Here is a 21,921-nt window from a genome sequence, read left to right as displayed (position 1 = left end):
TCCACAGCAATGACAACAATAATCTCTTGAGCTGACGCTTTTCTAGGTTTGTTCAACATATTCCAGAAAAAATGCTGGAGCCATGTAAAAGCGGACTGATCTGTGCTAGGGAGGAGGACGGTAGTGTCGTGGCATTTTCAAACCACATCGTTTCATCCTTCCGCACTGAGAAGCTAAACTTCCCGCTTACTTAGTTTTTCTAAGTAAAGAAAACTCAAATAAATTGAGTTGATCAGCATTTTTGCATAAAAAGTACTGGTAAGTTACTTAAATTAAGTTCTAATAACAAATTGATAAAAACTGAGTTTTGCCTACTTAATTTTTAATTAAACACAATATTACATTTTACAGTGTATTCTATGATATGATTTACTTTGAGGTGTTTGACAAGGTTAGTGATGTTGCCACAAACATACATGCCAACCCTCCCGATTTCTCCGGGAGAATACCGAATTTCGGTGCCCCTCCAGAAAATCTCCCGGAGGCACCATTCTCCCGAATTTCTCCCGATTTTCCACCCGGACAACAAAATTGAAAAACCATATCGCAGAATTCATAGCGCGGCCCAGCCAATTCCAGTTTCCAACAATGGCGGCAGCTACTTAGTTTTAATATCACTCTTATTTCTCTTTCTGGGTCGCAAAAAAAACTTTTAACATATTTTCAGGTGAGAATGTAGCTGTGTGAACTTCAAATATCTGAGCCGACACATCGTCTTCAAAACCTCGCAGTCTTTCACTACTCAGGTTAAACATGATATATAAGTCACTTTGATAACTTAAAAATGTTCTTGTTTGGCTTTTTCAGTGTTTTATTTGTTCGTGAGTAAATCAGTTTGGCTGAGATCAAATTATTAGATTAGATTAAATTAAATTTAACTTTATTAATCCCTCGGGAGGGTTCCTCCGGGGTTTTCACACAGCTGAATAAACGTCAAACAGAAAACAAATTAAACAAAGTGTGAGACGGTCGAGAGTTTATGCCAGTGCCGGTTATATTTTAGATAGCAAGGAGCAGACGGCAGAGTTTTACTCCACCAAGGGAGCTCGTGACGTACTACCCGGCTTTCTTTAGACCGCGAAGGGCGGGTCCTCAGGTGGAAGCAGCCTCTGAATTTGGACACCCCCGCTGTCTCCGGGCCGGCCAATAACAACGGTGACATTTAACTTATTTTATCCGATAAATAAGCCCCCCCCCCCCCCCCCGCCCCCCCAAACAGCCCCTTTGAACGTCTCCCTAGTATGGCCACAACATTTTTGCCACATGTATCGCAAACCACGCTGTTTGTGGAGGTAAAATACGTTCGCACATGACTCCAATTACGCTCAGCCATTGTTGTGAGTGCCCACACCAAGGGGTTGCGAGACATTTATACAGCCGTATTTCGCACATGACTATGAAAGGCGGAAGAGGAAGTAGTTCCTTTGAATGTAGGCAATTAGAATGTTATAGTTTGTTTCCACTGTGTTCCTGTTAATGATAAACTACAAATTTACCCTAAATTACTAAAGTTTTGATATTTTAATGTGAGAATCGATTCTAGAACGTAAATGACTGGTATCGGAGGAATCGATATTTCAGGATCGATCCGCACTTCACTACAGAAAAGTTTAACTGCTTTTTTAAAGGATTGTCAGAGTCAACCAAACGTAATTGTGGTGGTAGACTGTTCCACAGCCTTGGGGCAACAGACTGAAAGCCTCTGTCCCCTTTTGTCTTCAGTCGAGTACGGGGAACAACCAACAGACTGAGTCTGTGAGTGAAGAAGGTGAGCAGCAGTGTATTTTATAAGAAGCTTGGATAAATAATCTGGGGCCTGGTCGTTTAATGCTCTGTATGATAAAATGAATTCTAAACTCTATTGGGAGCCAGTGTAAAGAATATAAGGCGGGAGTAATGTGAGAATGCTTGCTAGAACAAGTTAGTAGTCTGGTTGCTGCATTTTGTATTGCATGAATGAGTTTCTCCAATTCTGCTGAAGAGACCATATGTCACAGTTTAGAGATGTTTCTTAAGCAAAAGGAACGGGACAAAGATTTTACATGAGTCAAGGCTCAGAGAAGAGTCAAATATTACTCAAAGATTTCAAATATTTGACTTGACAGAAAGGGGCAAGAACCTGACTAATTTTAGAATGTAGTTCAGGAGGGGGTATGATCATGGTCTCGGTCTTATTCGTGTTTAATAATAATGAAAATGGATTGCATTTATATAGTGCTTTTCGAGATGCTCAAAGCGCTTTACAATTCCACTATTCATTCACTCTCATATTCACAAACTGGCTTAGAACGAAGTAGTTGCTTGAAAGCCAATCAGAAACCCGAGTTAAGCACTGGACTAGGGTTGACAGTCTATCCAGCTGATGAGGCTTAAAGGACATATGCAGCTGGATGTCATCATCATAAAAATGATAAGACAGGTCACTAAAAGACTGAATAATGCCAGCTAAAGGAAGCATATAAAAAGAAAATATTAATGGACCTAAAACTGAACCCTGTGGCACTCCGCAGGTTAGGGCAGCAACGTTAGAGGTGAACTTATCAGTCCTAACAGAAAAAGTCCTCTCTGATAAGTAGGAAGAAAACCAGTCTAGGGCAGAGCCAGATATACCAGCTAAAACCTTGAACCTGTTAAGTAGAATTTTGTGGTCGATGGTATCAAAGGCTGCGCTAAGATCAAGTAACATGATCACAGAACAAATCCCTGCATCAGATGTTGGCCTCTGTCAGTGCACCCCGGGGTGGCTGTGGCTACAATGTAGCTGCCATCACCAGTGTGTGTGTGTGTGGATGGGTGGATGACTGGATGTGTAAAGCACTTTGGGGTCCTTAAGGACTAGTAAAGCGCTATATAAATACAGGCCATTCACCATCAGATGCCGTTAATAGATCATTATAGACTTTTAAGACAGCGGTCTCCATAGAGTGCTCCTTTTGAAAGCCAGACTGAAAAGGGTCATAAATATGTAATTTACATAATAGGGACCTGAACTGATTTTCAGCAATTTCTTCTAGTAATTTACTTAAAAATGGCAATTTTGAAATAGGTCAATAATTACTAGTGGAGCTAGGATCTAAATTCTGTTTTTTAATAGAGTTACTTCTGCATGTTTAAAATAAGGTGGAACACAGTCTATCTGTATATACATACATACATACATACATACATACATACATACACACACACACACAGCTGTGTACTGCCTTTTGTTCCTGGAGAAGGTATTTTTTTTTCCTTTTTTTCTCTCTTCCTTCTTCCGGGCACTTCCTGTCCTTTTATTTTTTTTAAATGTGAGTCGTTTGCCTGATATCACCGTCTGTCAGCCCCATTCAATCATCTGCAGCCAGGAAGTGACAGCATGGAGGAAAAGACTGCCGGACAGGTCATAGAGGTGTTTCAGAGTGACAGGAAGCACACTCAAGAGTCACTTAGAGTATTTTTTTTTTTTTTTTTTTTTGCCTGTCCCGTTTGGCTCTTTTGCATCAGAATTGTTGTCTAAAGGCAAAGAAAGATGCCCAACGGATTTACTTTACCAAATTGACCATCCCAGCCTTGCCGTAATGGTCCATTTGATTCACCTTTTATTGTTTATTTTATTTTCACTTACTGAATACTGAATACTGAATATAAATGATAAATTTCAATCGGCCTTCAAACAACATCACAGCACTGAATCAGCGCTGCTTCGTGTTTTCAATGATCTTTTACTAATGGCTGACAATGGACGCCCCTCTGTCCTAGTGCTATTGGATCTTTCATCGGCATTTGACATGGTTGACCACAACATCCTATTGGCGAGACTTGAGCACACTGTAGGCATTAAGGGCGCTGCCTTGGATTGGTTTAAATCTTACCTCTCCAATCGGCTCTCTTCGGTACATTTGGCCACATCCTCTTCTTCGGCTGTACCTGTTTGCTGTGGTGTCCCCCAGGGATCTGTGTTAGGCCCTACCCTTTTCTCATTGTACATGCTTCCCTTAAGTGCTATCTTTGAGAAATACCACATTGCTTTTCACTATTATGCGGATGATATCCAGATCTATTTTGAGTTAAATGATGATCTTGCTCTGTCTTTGAATAGCTTTCGAGAATGCATGTGTGAGGTCAAGAAATGGCTTTTGGCAAATACTCTTATCCTTAATGATAAGAAAACTGAAATTATGATTTTTGGTAGTAATGCCCTTCGTGCCAAACTTCGGGATGCCTTTGGTTTTCTCACTAGTTCTTTCTCTGACACTGTTAGGAATCTGGGTGTCTTATTTGACAGCTCATTTAAACTTGATAAACAAGTGTCTGCTGTTGTCAGATCCAGTTTTTACCAGCTTCGCCTTATTTCTAGGACCAGGCACTATATCCCGTATAAAGACCTAGAAAAGCTCATCCACGCCTTTGTAACGTCAAGGCTTGATTACTGCAATTCACTTTATTGTGGTCTCCACTCTTCCCTTTTACATAGATTACAGACAGTTCAGAATGCTGCAGCACGCATTCTAACTAAAACCAAGAAGTTTGTCCACATTACTCCTGTCCTTGCTGATCTGCACTGGTTGCCTGTCAAATATCGTATTCAATTTAAAATTTTGTTGTTTACTTTTAAAATTACCAATAACACTGCACCAAGCTATCTTAAGGAACTTTTAAACCCATATGCTCCTGCTAGGGCTTTAAGGTCATCCTCACAGTCACTGTTGGTTCAGCCCAGATCTCGACTGAAATCTAGAGGTGATCGATCGTTTGCTCTAGTTGCACCGGAGCTGTGGAACAATCTCCCGATTGGCATCCGGGCGTCTGATTCTATTCATTCTTTTAAATCACGGCTAAAAACATATCTTTTTAAACTTGCCTTTTCTACCAGTTAAATGCTGGCTTGCTTGCAGTGACCTATTGACCTATTGTATTGTATTGTATTAAATTCTCTGCTATCTTTCCATTATTGGTGTCTTTTATCATGGTGGTACAGTCTTACCTTGCTATAACCTATGTGCTGCAGTTTACTCTTATTGGTGGCTTTTATCTGTGAACATAATCCGTTACTTTTATGTATTTGATGTTAATGTGTGAACTGTTTTATTTTTATTGCTTTATGTAAAGCACTTTGGTATGCCCAAGGCTTTTAAATGTGCTCTATAAATAAAGATTGTTGTTGTTGTTGAATACGGGACAGACTTGACTGGGGGAAAGAAGGGGAGAAGGTATTTAACTGAGAGCTATGCTAGGCTCAGTGAGACTTCGCTGACCGTCTGCCCCACGTAGGCTCTCCACCAAGCTTAGTTTTCTGGGGGTTTTTTGCGTTTTGGTTAAAGAATGTTAGCTACCGCTCGCCGCTTGTCTGCAGGCTTTATTTAAATGGAAAACATCCACAACAGTGTGATTGGAGAAAAGGTAAATGACCCAAGACAGCAAGGGGTATCTTCATAAATGGTAGCACTTGGGGAGATGGTCCATTCCTTCTGTCCATCACCTTATTTACGAAGTAACTGAGGAAAGTATTACAATCTTCATCAGAAAGTAACAGAGCATGCTGGGGTGGCGGAGAGACAATACTGCTCATGGTATCAAATAGAACTCCTGAATTATTTTTATGACGATTTATAAGATTATTGAAGTAAAACGATCTGGCCTCTTTGACTGACTCACTATATGAGTGAAGAAGTTCTTTGAAGTGTTGACGACGGACAATCAGACCAGTGGACTTCCACAGATGCTCTGATTTTCGACAGGAGCGTCGAGGACCAGATTCTGATTATTTAACCATGGTGTGTGGGAACTAACAGAGCAATGACTGATTTTGAAAGGAGCAACCTGATTGAGAATAGCAAGACAGTGTTCATTAAAATAATTAGTTAGAAGGTCAACCTTGTTGGAAGAAGTTTTAAAATTACAAGACAGGAAAACTTAGAAATGATAGAGTCATCAATAAAGCGCTTGCAGCAGTATGAGTAGGCCCTGCTACATGCTGAACAAAATTGAAAGAGTTCATAATGTTCAGGAACTCCCTAGTGGTACTATTTGTTAAGTCATGCATATTAATGTTGAAATCTCGAACAATGATGACCTTGCCCATTTTAATAGTGGAAGTTAATAATTCTTGTAAGTCTGATAGAAAGTTCAAGCAAACGGCCTCAAATCCCCCCCCTCCCCATTCCAATTAAAGAAAGAGAAATGCTGCTGAAAGTAAAGTTTTAGGATTAACAGACCGAACAAAAGCCTCCTTCCCTCACTGCTCACAGACACTTTCTTTGATCAGGTTTGTGTGTTTCTCTCAGACTCAGAGTCGTCTCAGAGCTGTGCGGTGGTTTTGGAAAACGTCACAGACAACATGTCCACAGATCTGCTCTCCATGCTGGTGGAGAACATCTCTGGGTTGGATGAGAACGGCTACAGCATGGAGAGGATCCTGGAATCCAACAAAGCTGTGGTCACCTTCAGCAGCCCTGCAGGTAGGAAGCAGACAGCTGGACATTTCCACATACACAAACACAACAAGCCAGTACAAGGACAAACATCCAAAATCCCCTTTAGGTTAACCTTTGAGTCTAATTTTAAACCTGACTAAACTGTCTAAATATTTAGTACTTTGAGATTTCAATAATGTAAATGAATGAATGAACACAAATGAGTCAACAGACACAATATTCCTCTTTGAGCAGAGAAACTTATCACTGCTTTCCTTTATCACCATTCTGTTTGCTGCCACTGCATCTCAACATCTTTGTTGCTTTACATACAACATAAAGTCGTCTACATACAAAATATGATCACAACATGCAGGAGCTCATTTAATATTTTTCTGTGAACACAACCAGTGCAATCATTCATTCTCTTATTCATTATAACATGGATTCTAACCTTGAATCAGGATCTATTGCAAAGAACAGAAACAGCATAAAATGACAGCATATCTGTCTCCAATAAAGGAGGATTATTAAATATGGTAAATAAATAATGTAGTCTATGCATTTTGAAACAAGGACCAACCCTAATCCATACAGCTTCATTCATTAAGAACATGATGATATGTGGTAATCCAGCACTTCTCGCTCATCATGTTTCAGTCTCAAAGCATTAATCTGGATTATTTTGCAGATGTGGAGAGATTCCTCTCTGTAAGTCAGAGCAGCACAAAGATGAAGAAACAAGGACTGACTGCTCGGCCTTTGGAGGCAGCAACGAACATCCGAGTAGAGAGTCTTCCTCCGACTGTGGTGAAAGGTACATGTGGTCCGTTGCTATTTCAGTTACACTGGCTTCCTGTTGAATTCAGACTATATTTTAAGATCCTGGTTTTGAGTTTTAGAGCTTTGCATGGGCTGACACCAGCTTACATCTCTGATCTTCTACAGCCCTATGTTCCCCAGGTCCCTGAGATCATCTGATCAGGGCTTATTTGCTATAAAATACACTAAGATGAGACCTAAGGGTGATAGAGCTTTTGTCAATGTGGCCCCTGAGTGTGGGACTCTCTCCCTCTCAGCCCAAGAACTGTGTAAACGGTATTGACTTTCAAAAAACAACAACAAAAAAAGAAAAATTCACCTTTTTAGAATTGCTTTTGGTTAATTTTTGCCTGTTTTATGTTTTTGTTTTATGTGCAGCACTTTCTGATTCTCTGTCTAGAAAGCTGCTATATAAATAAAATTTTACTCACTTTACTTTTACTAGCAATCCATACATTATTAGTAAAGCTGCGATTAAGACATTTAGTAAGTAAGTAAGTAAAGTTTATTTATTAAGCGCTTTTCATAGACAGGTAGTCACAAAGCTGTGTACACAAAGATTAAAATAAACAGTACGATAAATAGCGAAATGCACAATATACACAATATAGAGGTTAAATGTAAATTAAAAATGGAAAAATGGAAAAAGCATTGGTCAACAGAAAGCTTGTTTAAACAGTAAAGTTTTTAACTGCTTTTTAAAGGATTCCACAGAGTGAACCAAATGTAGTTGTAGAGGTAGACTGTTCCACAGCCTTGGTGCCACAGACTGAAAGGCTCTGTCCCCTTTCGTCTTCAGTCGTGTTCGGGGAGCAACCAACAAACTCTGAGTCTGTGAGCGGAGACGGCGAGCAGCAGTGTATTTTGTGAGAAGCTTGGATAAATAATCTGGGGCCATTTAGTGCTCTGTACGTTAAAACAATAATTTTAAAACGAATTCTAAAATCTATTGGGAGCCAATGTAAAGAACATAAAATAGGAGTGATGTGAGCTCGCTGGGTAGAGCGAGTTAGTAGCCTGGCTGCTGCATTTTGTATAGCTTGGAGGCGAGAAAGAGATGATTTATCCAAGCTGGTAAACAGGAAATTACAATAATCTAAATGCGATGACACAAATGCATGGACAATTTTTTCCAGTTCAGCTAAGGAGGCCATATAAGATAAGATAAAACTTTATTAATCCCTCGGGTGGGTTCCTCTGGGAAATTCGGTATGTCGCAGTTTAGACATATTCCTTAAATGAAAGAAACAGGAACGAGACAGAGATTTTACGTGTGAGTCAAAGCCCAAAGTACAGTCAAATATTACTCTAAGATTTCGAATATTTGACTTGACAGATGGACAGAAAGAGGCAAGAACCTGACTGATTTTAGAATATAGATCAGGAGGAGCTATGATCATGGTCCGAATTAAAGTAGCACAGCATGCTGAGTTGCAGGAGAAACAATACTGTTGATGGTATCAAATATAATTCTTGTGTTATTTTTATGACGATTTATGAGATTATTGAAGTAAGAGGATCTGCCCTCTTTGACTGACTCATTATATAAGTGAAGAAGTTCTTTGAAGTGTTGACGATGGACAACCAGACCAGTGGACTTCCACAGACGCTCTGATTTTCGACAGGAGCGTCGAAGACCACGGGTTTGATTATTTAACCATGGTGTGCAGGAACTAACAGTGGAATGACTAGTTTTGAGAGGAGCAACCTGAGTAAGAATGGCAAGACAGTGTTCATTAAAAGAATTAATAAGAATGTCAACATCATAGAATCAGAATCAGAATCAGAAAGGGTTTATTGCCAGATGTTGAGGAGGTTTACAACATTAGGAAATTGCTGCGGTGCTTCAGTGCAACATACTGTCATAAAAATATAAAAATAAGAATAAGAATTAAAAGTGCTAAGTGGATAGATATATACATGATATATACATGAGTGCAGGTGGTGATCAGTGCCAAACATGGAATGATGCAGTGAACACAGCGTAGGGTCATGTGTTAGTGGTGGGAACAGTCATATGGTTATTGTTCATGTGTCCGAAAGCAGAGGGGAAGAAACTGTTCTTATGGCGAGAGGTTCTGGTGCGAATGGACCGGAGCCTCCTGCCTGAGGGGAGCAGGTCAAACAGACTGTGTCCAGGGTGAGAAGGGTCAGCTGAGATCCGAGCTGCACGCCGCAGTGTCCTGGAGGTGTACAGGTCCTGCAGAGATGGGAGTCTGCAGCCAATCACCTTCTCAGCAGAGCGCACAACACGCTGCAGTCTCTGTTTCATCATCAGAAGAAGGTTGGTTCCCGCCACCTCCACGGGCCTGCATCCAGCTTCGGCAGGTAGACACTCAGCCGTAAATTGAGAGACTCACCTTTACACTCAGCTCTCTTCAGCACAACAGACCGGTACAGCATCCACAGCACCAATCCGTCTGTCGATCTTTTTTCGATTTGTCGATCTTTTGTCAATTTTTTTTTTTGTTATTGTTATTGCTATGTCTGTTTTTTATTACTATGTGCATATTAGTATTGTACAGCACTTTGGTCTACCAGGTGTGTTTTTAAAGTGCTATATAAATAAATGACGATGATGATCTCCCGCTCCCTTCTCCCGTCACTTGTGAACAAGACCCTGAGATACTTAAACTCCTCCGCTTGGGGCGAGATCCCTGACCCAGAGTGGGTGCTCCTCCCATTTCCGACTGAGAACCATGGCCTCTGATTTGGAGGTGCTGATTCTCATTCCCACCGCTTCACACTCGGCTGCGAACCGTTCCAAGGCGAGCTGAAAGCCATCACCCTATGAAGCCAACCGAACCACATCATCTGCAAAAAGCAGAGATGAGATCCTGAGACCACTCAAGTGAAAGCCTTCCGTCACTTGACTACACCTTGAAATTCTGCCCATGAAAATTATGAACAGAATCTGTGACAAAGGGCATCACCCACCAGGAATGAGTCCGGTGGGTGTTGGGCTCCTACTTTGGTGTTTCATGGTGAAAAAAAATGTTTGATGAACTCTGACACTCGCTTCATGTTATTGTGAAATTTCATAGAGTGACCAGGACAATAACCTTTAGAAAGTGAATTTCTCCTTTAAGCAGCTGTAAAACTGTGAATTTCTGTCTTATTTCTAGACATGCTGGAGCTGTATTTCGAGAAGAACTGGAATCTGCCAGACAATATCGTCATGATTCCGGCTGAACAGGCTGCCATCATCACATTCAGCGACCCTAAAGGTGCTTTTAGTTTTTTAAACTTAATAGTTTATAAGTGACTAAATTTAGGATTCAGTTCGGTATATATTCATTATTTTAATTTGGTCGTTTCAACAGATTATAAACCCACAACAATGATTTCTCTCAGTAATCCACCAGAGTTTAGTGAGCTCTAACAGAGATCTAGATTAGAAGTTGGGATAACGGTGATGGTTTATTACAAAGTTCCTACACATCTTTAAACACAAATTGTTTAGCAAAATATGGACAAATGCTTCTAACTAAGCTGTCACAATGTATACTGTATGATTAATAGTTCCCTTTACTGGAAGCTAAGCAGCTAAGATGAAAACAAGGACAGATGATGCAGACCAGGAGTAAGAGCAAAGTTATTCTCGTGTTTTTGCTTATATAGTAATTTAATTCTAAAGCAGGGGACACCTCTTCAGTAGACAGGGGCAAATGGAAAACAAAATAAGCATAACTTTTTGAGCTTTTAAAAGTGAACCTGGGCAAAAAGTGACAGTTATTACTAAAGATGATGAGAATAACAAAAGGTATAAGTTTAATGTACGAACAAGTAGTTAAAATTACTGTACAAATAGTTAGCTAACTGAAAAATGGTAAACTGTCCAGATCCTAATTTGACATTTGTTTAAATAACCTAATTTCAACATGAAATGTGTTATAGAGAAGACATGCAGCTTGTGGGGATAGGTTAATTGGATAATCCAAATTGCCACTAGGTGTGAATGTGCGAGTGAATGTGAGTGTGAATGGTTGTCTGTCCCTGTGTGTTAGCCCTGCGACAGACTGGCGACCTGTCCAGGTTGTACCCCGCCTTTCGCCCTATGACAGCTGGGATAGGCTCCAGCGCTCCCCGCGACCCTGAAAAAGGATAAGCGGAAGCGAATGGATGGATGGATGGATGTTTATAAAATTATTTTCTAAATCCAAGCGGTTAGAGCAGGGGTCAGCAACCTTTAACACCCAAAGCTACAGCCGGCTGTATGCGTACAGCAACCATGTGTGAAAAGTGGTCAGTAAAGAGATGCTGAAAAGCATGTTCATGGAAACATTGTCGGGTCTGCCGTGATATGTTAACAGTGGGACTTCTGCTCCTGAACCTCTGTGCACAGCGTCTGCAAATCGGGGCTGTACAAAGTCACTTTCATCTTTACAGGACTGTAAGCTGTCGTCTGTGAGGCGTGAGCGCTGTTTGTTTTTAACATAGTTCACGGTGGAGAACAGCTGCTGACATAATGTGGCTCCGAAGATTCATAATTGACCTACCTGGGGTTGAAAGTCTCGATAAATGCGCGGCGTTCCGGCGGGTACACCGGCTTCCGCGAGTGTGACGCTTATTTTGAGCGATGAAAAAGTACCCTTTTCCAGCTGAGAACCATGGCCTCAGATGTGGAGGTGCTGATCCTCATTCCCGCTGCTTCACACTCGGCTGCGAACCGTTCCAGTGCGAGCTGGAGGCCCTCACCCGATGAAGCCAACAGAACAACATCATCCGCAAAAATCAGAGATGAGATTCTGAGGCCACCAAAGTGAAAGCCCTCCACCACTTGGCTGCGCCTAGAAATCCTGTCCATAAAAATTATGAACAGAGCCGGTGACAAAGGGCAGCCCTGGCGGAGCCCATCACCCACCGGGAACAAGTCCGACTTATTGCCGGCAATGTGAACCAAGCTCTTACAACGGTTGTATAGGAATCGAATGGCCCGTTGCAATGGGCCAGACACCCCATACTCCCGCAACACCTCCCACAGGACACCCCGAGGGACACGGTCGAATGCCTTCTCCAAGTCCACAAAACACATGTAGACTGGTTGGGCAAACTCCCATGCACCCTCAAGTATCCTTGAGAGGATAAAGAGCTGGTCCAGTGTTCCGCGACCAGGACGAAAACCGCATTGTTCCTCCTGTATCCGAGGTTCGACTAGCTGACGAACTCTCCTTTCCAGCACCCTGGCATAGACTTTCCCAGGGAGGCTGAGGAGCGGGTCATTCCCCTCATCCCCAGACTCTGCTTCGTCCTCGGAAGACGTGTCAGTGGGATTAAGGAGGTCCTCGAAGTATTCCGACAATTTTCTCAGTCGACGTCAGCAGCGCTCTGCCAGCACTACACACAGTGCAGGTAGAGCACCACTTTCCCCTCCTGAGACGCCTGACGGTTTGCCAGAATCTCTTCGAGGCAGTCCAAAAGTCTTTTTCCATGGCCTCTCTGAACTCCTCCCACACCAGAGGTTTTGCTTCAGCCACTGCCCGAGCCGCATTCCGCTTGGCCTGTCGATACCTGTCGGCTGCCTCCGGAGTCCCACAGGCTAACCAAGCCCGATAGGACTCCTTCTTTAGCCTGATGGCTCCCTTCACCACTGGTGTCCACCATTTGGTTCGGGGATTACCACCACGGCAGGCACCAACCACCTTGCGGCCGCAGCTCAATGCAGCAGTTTCGGCAATGGAGACGCTGAACATGGTCCATTCGGACTCAATGTCCCCAGTCTCCCTCGGAATGCTGTTGAAGCTCTGCCGGAGGTGTGCGTTGAAGATCTTGCGGACTGGGGCCTCTGCTAGACGTTCCCAGCACACCCTCACTACGCGTTTAGGTGCACCGGGTCTGTCCAGCGTCCTCCCCCGCCACCTGATCTAACTCACCACCAGGTGGTGATCAGTTGACAGCTCAGCCCCTCTCTTTACCTGAGTGTCCAGAACATATGGTCGCAGGTCTGGTGATATGATTACAAAATCAATCATCGACCTGTGGCCTAGAGCGTCCTGGTGCCACGTGCACTTATGGACACTCTTATGTTCGAACAGGGTGTTCGTTATGGCCAAACTGTGATTTGCACAGAAGTCCAATAACAAAACACCGCTCGGGTTCAGATCAGGGAGGCCGTTCCTCCCAGTCACGCCCATCCAGGTCTCGCTGTCGTTACCCACATGATCATTGAAGTCTCCCAGCAGGACAACAGAGTCTCCAGGTGGAGCACCCCAGGGACTCTAAGAAGGCTGGGTACTCTGAACTGCCACTCTGCGCATAAGCGCAGATGATAGTCAGGACCCGTTCCCCGACCCTAAGGTGCAGGGAACAAACCCTCTCATCCACCAGGAAAAACCCCAACGTACCAGCAGCAAGCCGAGGGGATATTAGAATACCCACCCCAGCCCGCCGCCTCTCACCAGGGGCAACTCCAGACTGAGACAGAGTCCAGCCCCTCTCCAGGAGACTGGTTCCAGAACCCAAGCCATGCGTAGAGGTGAGCCCAACTATATCTAGCCGGTACCCCTCAACCTCACGCACTAACTCAGGCTCCTTCCCCACCAGAGAGGTGACATTCCATGTCCCTATTGCCAGTCTTGGCAGCCGGGGATCAGTCCGCCAGGGCCTCCGCTCCTGGCCGCCACCTGGCACACAATGCACCCGACCCCTATGGCACTTCCTGCAGGTGGTGGGCCTGCGGGAGGATGGGCCCATGTCTCCTCTTCGGGCTGTGCCCGGCCGGCCGGATGAAAAAGTAATAGAATATAATTTTATTTTTATATTTCAATATCACAATAATCTTCCAATTTAGAACTACAAGTTAAAAAAGAACTAACATAAATAAAATACACTTCAGCTAAATACTTCTAATTTATTTTCCCAAACCACCTGGAGCCGCAGTATAAGAACTAAAGAGCCACATGCGGCTCCGGAGCCACAGGTTGCCGACCCCTGGGTTAGAGTAACCACTTACCTAACCTTTGTTTCTCTGCTCCTCTTTTGCTGCAGTTGTGGAAAAGATTTGCATTAAAAAAGACCTCGAGATCAAGTCTGTCACAGTGAAAGTGTATCCATACTACAAGTCACTGGGAACCGCCTTGTACGGCAAAGAACGACCAACATGGAAGATGCCCGAGCCCTTCACACAGCATGTTCACCACGTTATCTGGAAATTCCTTGTGGAGAAGAAACTATCAGAACACATCAATGATCAGATGCGTCCACATTTCTGCAGAGTGGATTTGAATGACCCTGAAGTGAAACTCAGCCCTGTGCCAGAGTTTTTGAGGCAGCAAGATCTGACAGCCGAACATGTAGAAAACTGGATGAATAAGGCCCAACATGCCTTCCATCGCCTGATGTCTCAGTACACGGCATTCATATGTCAAACAAATGCGCAGGGATGGAGAGCTGCAGAGAAAGATGTCCGTTCAATTGTAAAAGAAGATGCCATCCTGGTGCTGGATGCATCACAAGGGGTTCTGACTGTTGCTGGCCGTGCTGATAGATTAAAGAAAATCAAGGCTCCTGTGGAGAAGATCCTTCTTAAAGCCATGAGTCACATTGAACGACAGACAAACAGCATCTCTGAGGAAATGATTTTGTCCCCTGCAATGTTTTATATCCTGAAGCAGGAAGGGCTCCAGAAAGCTACTCTGGACATTTCTCCTGAGATGAAACTCTCTCATGATGAAGGCACCCAGAAGTTGACAATTAGAGGACTCCCTGCAGAGGTCTACAAGACTAAGTCATGGATCTCTGAGAAGATAATGAATATGAGTAAGAAACATCAGAATGTCCCCCCATGTCTTCTAGACTTTCTCAGAACATTGGATCCCATGGACATGTCCCAGGATCTGTTCACATCTCAAGGCATCAGTGCAATCTACACCATTGACAACAAAAGTGTTCTCCTGTTCGGGAGTTCTGACAGAGCCCTTGTTGATGCAGAAAGTAAGATGAAGGCTGCTTTGGCTCATCAGATTGTAGAAGTGGAAGACCAAAAAGTTCTAAAACTTCCCACCTGGGGCCACCTGAAGCAAAAGCTGCTGGATACCTACAACCTATCCAAGAAAAAAACGGTTGCCATTGAGATGCATCCAGAAAGAAGAAACAAAATAACAGTGGCGGGTTTTGTGAATCCAGTGAAAGAGGTCAGCCACAGTCTGAAGGAGTTTATTGCAAGCAATTCACAAATCCAAGAAATCCTTCATCTCCAATCCTGTGCTGTTGTTTTGTTTATTAAAAAGAAGAAATCAAAGGAATGGTCCAGTATTGTTAAAGATAATGATGTATCAGTAAGGTTTTATGTACAGAAGCAGAGCATCAGCATCCTTGGTGCTCGTCTTCATGTCCAGAAAGCCAAATCTTCCTTTATGGAACTGGCCAGTGCTCTCTTCACTGACACCTTAACTGTGGACAAGCCAGGAGCAAAGAAATATTTCCAAAACCAAGGAAAAATGTTACTGTCTACATTAATGAATGAGTTAAGATGTGCGGTCTTCCTTCGTCCAGAGATTGAAGATGATGAAGAAGAAGCAGCAGAGAATTATGAAGAAGAAACTAAGCTTTGTTATTGTAAAGTGCAGACCAACAGTGGAGTTCTGATTTCTGTCAGTAAGGTGGACATCTGCAGCTTTGGTGTGGACGCTGTGGTCAATGCAGCTAATGAGGACTTAGACCACATTGGTGGCCTGGCTTTGGCACTGCTAAAGGCTGCAGGACCACAGCTGCAGAGAGAAAGCAGCGACTACGTCGCTAAAAATGGACGTCTACGTCCAGGTGACGCCATCATAACAGATGCATATAACCTGCCTTGCAAACATGTTGTCCATGCAGTTGGTCCACGATTCTCTGACTTTGACAAGAAGACGTCAGTGTCACGCCTGAAGACTGCCGTTAGAGAAAGTCTGAGACAAGCAGAGATGGCCAACTGCTCCAGCATTGCACTGCCAGCGATCAGCTCGGGCATCTTTGGTTTCCCTGTTGACCTCTGTGCTGAGACCATAGCCCAGGCAGTTCGGGAGCACTGTGACAGCCCACAAGGTCTGAGATCATTAACTGAGATTCACCTGGTGGACAACAACGATAGCACCATCAGAGTCATGGCTACAGCTGTGAGCAAGGAGTTCTCAGACCTCGGACCTACCATGACCATCCCACAGCAAGCAGGCGGGAAACGAACAGGAGCTTCAGGGTAATGTTAAAGTTTTTTAATAATGAACTTTTACTGCAGTGAGCAACTAGTTAGACTAGTTTAGAAAACAATACTGGAATAAGGGAAAACTGCAAGTCTGACTAGCATCATGATCACAGGATCGAGGGTTCTATAATGTTATTATGGGTTTTGGGTTTTGTTTTAAGTTTATTGTCATTTAGAATGGTGCTACCCAGGCTGAAACAAAATACTGTTTCTCACCAGCCTCTATAGTGCAATAGTCAATACAAATTAAAAACAAAAAGGAGCAATAAAAGGACAGCAATAAATTGCAGCAATAAACAGGGATAAATAACATAAAATCTAAATTCTAAAATGAACTCAAGTATACATATGTCACGGCCAAGACTGAAGCAGACAACCAGACTCAAATGCAGATAACACACAGAGGCAAGGATGAGTAATTAACAAAAGTTTATTTTCCAGGGCCTGACAAATACTGTGAGCTATGAGGAATAACATGGTACTTCAATTACTGTGATAAACAGAAGTGATACTAAACTATGAGAAATACTCGATTTTACAAAAGCACCAGAGAATTGTGACGAGGGGATAGGTACAGGGGCACGGGGCAGGAAACACTGAACACTAGAATGAGAGTAGACAACTTTTAGTGGCTGAGTCTGTAAATCCTGGTGAGTATGAACCATGAAGAAACATTCTTACTTGGCGGGTGGAGGAATGGCAAGGGAGAGGTAAGTGGTCAAAGTGAGGCAGTTTCGGTCTCCAGGAAAACATGGTCCGATTGAGTACTGTGACAGGAGGACAGGCAGGTCGAAGAGGTGCTGTGACGCAAAGAGCTGCCAAGCACAAACCAGCTTCAGGATGAAAGAGTGTATCGCCAGAGGATGGAGGTGACAACAGGATGGAGTGGTTAGCTGAAGACTTGGCGAAGAGGAGTGGTGAGTGCTGGTCTTAAGTACTGGCAGCTCAATTGCCAGCAGGTGTGGAGACATGTAGGAAAGCAGCGACTCTGCCCAGGGGTGGAACAGTGACTCAGTGGAAAAAAAACCAGCACTCACCCAGACCATGACAACATAGTCCCGCTCATTCAGGTAGAGGATAACTAAGTCAAACAGTGTGTGTATCTGGGGAGTATATTGTGTGTGTGCATATGTAGAGCATCACAGCTTGCTTGTGGATTTTACAGTATATCTGTGTGAATAGCTGAATGGATGGAGAGGGTGCACAGTCCATTTATCAGTCTCACAGCTTCTGCAAAGAACCCTTCCAGCATCCTGGTGGTTCTGCAGCTGATGCATCTGTACCTCCTGTCAGACGGCAGGCAGGAGGGAGTACAGGCCATGAGACGGGTGGTGGGAGTCTCCGATGATGAAGATAGCTCTGCATATACATCGCTGTTTGTAGATCTCCTCCAGAGACGAGAGAGGGGCACCAACAATCCTGGCAGTCTTAACAATCCTATTGAGTTGTCGCTTCTCATAGGACTTGCAGCTGCCAAACCAAGATGTAAAACCTTGTGTCAGAATGTTTTTAATGGTGCCTCTGCAAAATGGTTTAAGGTGAAGTTTGGAGAGTCCTGCTTCTCTGATTCTACCAAGGGAGTGGAGACTTTTGTGCTATTTTATATCTGCTGTGGTATTAATGGAGAAGGACAGGTCATCAGCTAGGTGCACACCCAGAAACTCAACACTGCTGACTATTTCCACAGCGGCACCATCTATGGTGAGGTCTGTGTGGTGATCTCTGCCAACCTTCCTGAAATCAATCACCATCTCTTTTGTTTTATCTACACTCTGAATTAAATCTAACATAAAAAAATATATAAAAATTGAGGAGGAAACATTTTGATAATGACTGGTATAATTCAAAACAGACTGACAGCTCTCCAAGTAAGACTTCAGTATTAAATAAAACTGTCCAGTTATGAAGCTGAACTATAATCACAGCCAAAACCAATCTACTCAGGAACAAATCAAACAGAGGATTTGTAGCAAAAGTGTGTAGCGAAAGACCGCGGGGGTGTTGAAAACGCTGTGCCGGGAGTACGCCCCTTGAAGAGCCGGTCAGCCAGGGCTGGACTGAGACAAAACATTGACTCGGGCATTTTGACTAGAGACCGGCCACCACATTATAGGAAAAACCATAAAGCCTTTGAACAAAACAAACACAGTTGTGACAGTGATGTACACTGTCTTGTTGGTATATATATGATTTCTATTCAGTTTACATGAGATGAACACTAAAGGACATCTCCTGGTTTCAGTTCAGTTCAGTTCATTTTTATTTCAAACATTTCAAACATGTGGCTTCACAATCATTACAAAATATCATTCCATTATTTGTTTGAAAAGGAGTAGGCAGAAGTATTTACTTATTTGTCCCTACCCCCTCAAGTTTTACCTCTCATTCATTTAAAAATTTTTTTAGTCTTAAATTAAACAAACAACATATGAAACAAAAGTAAAGCAAAACAAAGCAAAACATACATAAATCAAAAACAAGAAATTAGCAAGCCCCACCACAGTATAGTTTCTTTCATATGAAAAATACAGAATGTGTATATTTGCAGATACACAAGTTATGGAAAAACAAACAAACCAAAACAAAAAACCCCAAAAAAGAACCACAACACCATTACCAGCAGCATTACCGTCCTGGGTTAACCCCGTTTTCTTCATTCTTATACTTATTTAAAATTCTTTTTTTATATTTTACTTTAAACTGTTTTATGTTTTTACTGTCTTTTATTTCTTCTGTTAGACTGTTCCATAATTTAACTCCTGTAATTGAGATAGACATCGTTCTTAAAGTTGTTCTAGCACTTTGTATTTTTAAATTCCATTTCCCTCTTAAGTCATACCCACCTTCTCTTTCTATGAACAATTTACAGATTTCTTTGGGAAGCAATTTATTTCTTACTTTATACATTATTTGCGCTGTTTTAAGCTTCACCAAGTCTTGGAATTTAATAGCTTGCATTTTGACAAAGAGTGCATTTGTATGGTCCCTGTACCCACATTATTATTAATCTAATGGCCCTTTTCTGTATTATAGTTATTGTTTGTGTGTTACTTTTGTATGTGTTTCCCCACACCTCTACACAGTAGCTCATATATGGCAGTAGTAAAGCACAGTATAAAATGTGCAGTGCTTTCTGATCCAGCATATGCTTTGCTTTCCCCAGGACGGCAATGCCCCGTGCCAATTTCCCCCGAACATAAGTAATGTGTGGCTTCCAACAGAGCTTGTGGTCAATGATCACCCCAAGAAATTTTATTTCATTTACTCTTTCTAAATATACAATGTCAACACATATTTCTACTTCGATGTTTTTCTTTTGGTTTCCAAACAACATAAATTTGGTTTTATCTAGATTCAATGATAATTTATTTATATCAAACCACTTCTTTAATATCGTTAATTCCTGTGTGATCATCCCCAAAACCTGTGGCAATTCCACACCTGAACACAGTATATTTGTGTCATCTGCAAATATTACAAACTTTAAAATCTCCAGTACTCTGCAGATATCATTTAAGTACATAATAAACATTTTTGGACCCAGTACTGAACCTTGAGGTACTCCACAAGCTATATCCATCAAATTAGATTTATATTCATTTATTTGTACATATTGTTGCCTATTCCCTACATAGCTTTTTAACCATTCCAAAACCACTCCCCTAAACTCGTACTTTTCCAGTTTTTTTTAATAGAATTTCATGATTCATCTTCATGTTTCCCCCTCACCAGATATCCAAACCGATGACCAGCAGCTTTTATGGTTGTGGCTCCAGCAAACATCAACTGGGGGGGGGGGGGAGATGAGAGGAGAAGAGGCAGCTGTGCATCAAAGACCCAGAATAACTCCAGCTTTGCATCTTTTTTTTCAATCTAGCTGAATTTCGGGACAAATTGCGTTCCCTTTCACCTCAATTCAGATGTATTTTAACTGGTCCAGCCCAGAGTCCATCATGACCAATTGGCAAAAATTGGTTTATACTGGTACAAAAACAAACAAACAAACATAAAAACAAAAAATCACCATCGGCCCACCGAGCAAATGCCCGACATACCCGATGGCCAGTCCAGTATGTGGTCAGCTGGTGGGTAACAGGCATCTACAAAACATTAGAGCACTTTTTCTAATATGTGATGTCTCGATAAATCAAGCAGATATTTGAAGTTTACACAGCTACGCCCATATGGAAAAGATATATATAAATCCTATAAAGTTTGTATCTGTCTTGTGTGAAACTTGTATGAAAAGCATACAAGAGTGAAAACAGATATAAGATCCCTTGAAAAATTATATAAATTAAACTTGTATGTTTTGGATACTTACTAAAACAATATATGAAAGTAATGATAAAGTGGCCACTTTCATGAGTAAATCATATAAGCCTTATATGATTCACTATATGAAATAGGCCACATCTTATGCAAGTCTTTTACAAGTTTCTACTATTTCTTTTCCGTATGGGCGTTCTCGCATGACAATTTCTTTAAAGATTATTTTGTGACCCAGGAAGAGTATTTTAATCCTAGCCACTCTTCGTTCCTGCTCAACTGCCTCATTTGAGTTTTGGACGAAACACATTCAGGGATATTTGCCTGGGTTTGGCTCAGGGCTGGACTGGGACAAAAAATCGGCCCGGGCATTTTGACTAGAGACCGGCCCACCAAAAATGTGACGTCATTCGGGGGTAAAACCGCAAAGGATTCTGGGAACTTGTGGCAAGAGGTACTAGCGCAAGCAGGCTTTCAATTGAACTCAGTTACACAGCGATAAAAAGAAACACAAAAAATGGCAAGAAGCTGTTGTATTATTAACTGCAATAGCCGGTGTTGTGCCAAAAAGTGATTTCCGGTATTTGCCAAAAACTGATTGCTCGTATTTAAATTGCTATAAGTAACTTGTTGGGCTATAATATGTGAAACATATGTCAAATGCATCCCTCATGGATGACATAAAGTCATCTCTCCATCTCCATCTCTTTTATTTCTCTCTCTTGCTCCATCTCTCTCTGCTGCTCTTCTGTCTCCTCTGTCACAGACTTCTCCACTTTAGATGATAAATCAGCCTGGTGCAACATGTAAGGATTGGCACAATTTGTTAAGATTTTGAGGAGTTTGAGAAACTAACCTTAGGCATAAAATAAAATTTACTATCAGTAACTTCATAGCACCCGCCCAGCAGTATATAAACGCCGTCGTGCTAGCTAGTACGCAGTACCAGTTATTCTAAGCGACTGTAAAAAGTCAGCACAACGAAAATAAACTCCACCTAAACTTGGTTTATATCTGACACAGATAGACAGCAGGTCATAACTTCTTACCTGAAGTTCAGTTCCTCTGCCACTATGACCGGTGGCCGCCTCGGGTCTCTCCTCCTCTTGCCTCCCCTTTCCCTTATCCACCTGCTCGCCTCCACCACTTGCTGATGTTGCTAAATCTGTGGAAGCTATGCCATAGCTACCGCCAATCAATTCAGTTATTTTTACACATTTGGCAGCATCTGCCTGAAGGCCTTGTTTCTTTTTG

At 42.3% G+C, this 21,921-nt stretch overlaps 1 protein-coding gene across 3 annotated transcripts in view; it reads left to right on the top strand.

The window, feature by feature from the left end:
* LOC120722444 (protein mono-ADP-ribosyltransferase PARP14-like) overlaps positions 1-18,538 on the top strand; it is a 32,138-nt gene extending 13,600 nt beyond the window's left edge. For all 3 annotated transcript variants that reach the window (XM_040013442.1, XM_040013443.1, XM_040013441.1), the window contains 4 exons: positions 6,267-6,440; positions 7,087-7,212; positions 10,343-10,444; positions 14,205-18,538. In XM_040013442.1, the coding sequence (XP_039869376.1) occupies positions 6,267-6,440; positions 7,087-7,212; positions 10,343-10,444; positions 14,205-16,396 (2,594 nt within the window). In that variant the 3' untranslated portion in view covers positions 16,397-18,538. The remainder of the gene's footprint in view (positions 1-6,266; positions 6,441-7,086; positions 7,213-10,342; positions 10,445-14,204) is intronic.
* Positions 18,539-21,921: the final 3,383 nt, after the last annotated feature.

Source organism: Simochromis diagramma, unplaced genomic scaffold (assembly GCF_900408965.1).
Source record: "Simochromis diagramma unplaced genomic scaffold, fSimDia1.1 OVJJ01000778.1, whole genome shotgun sequence".
In the NCBI taxonomy this organism is placed as follows: Eukaryota; Metazoa; Chordata; class Actinopteri; order Cichliformes; family Cichlidae; genus Simochromis; species Simochromis diagramma.
Note: the sequence above shows the minus strand (reverse complement) of the source record. Positions and strands in the feature narration are given on the sequence as shown.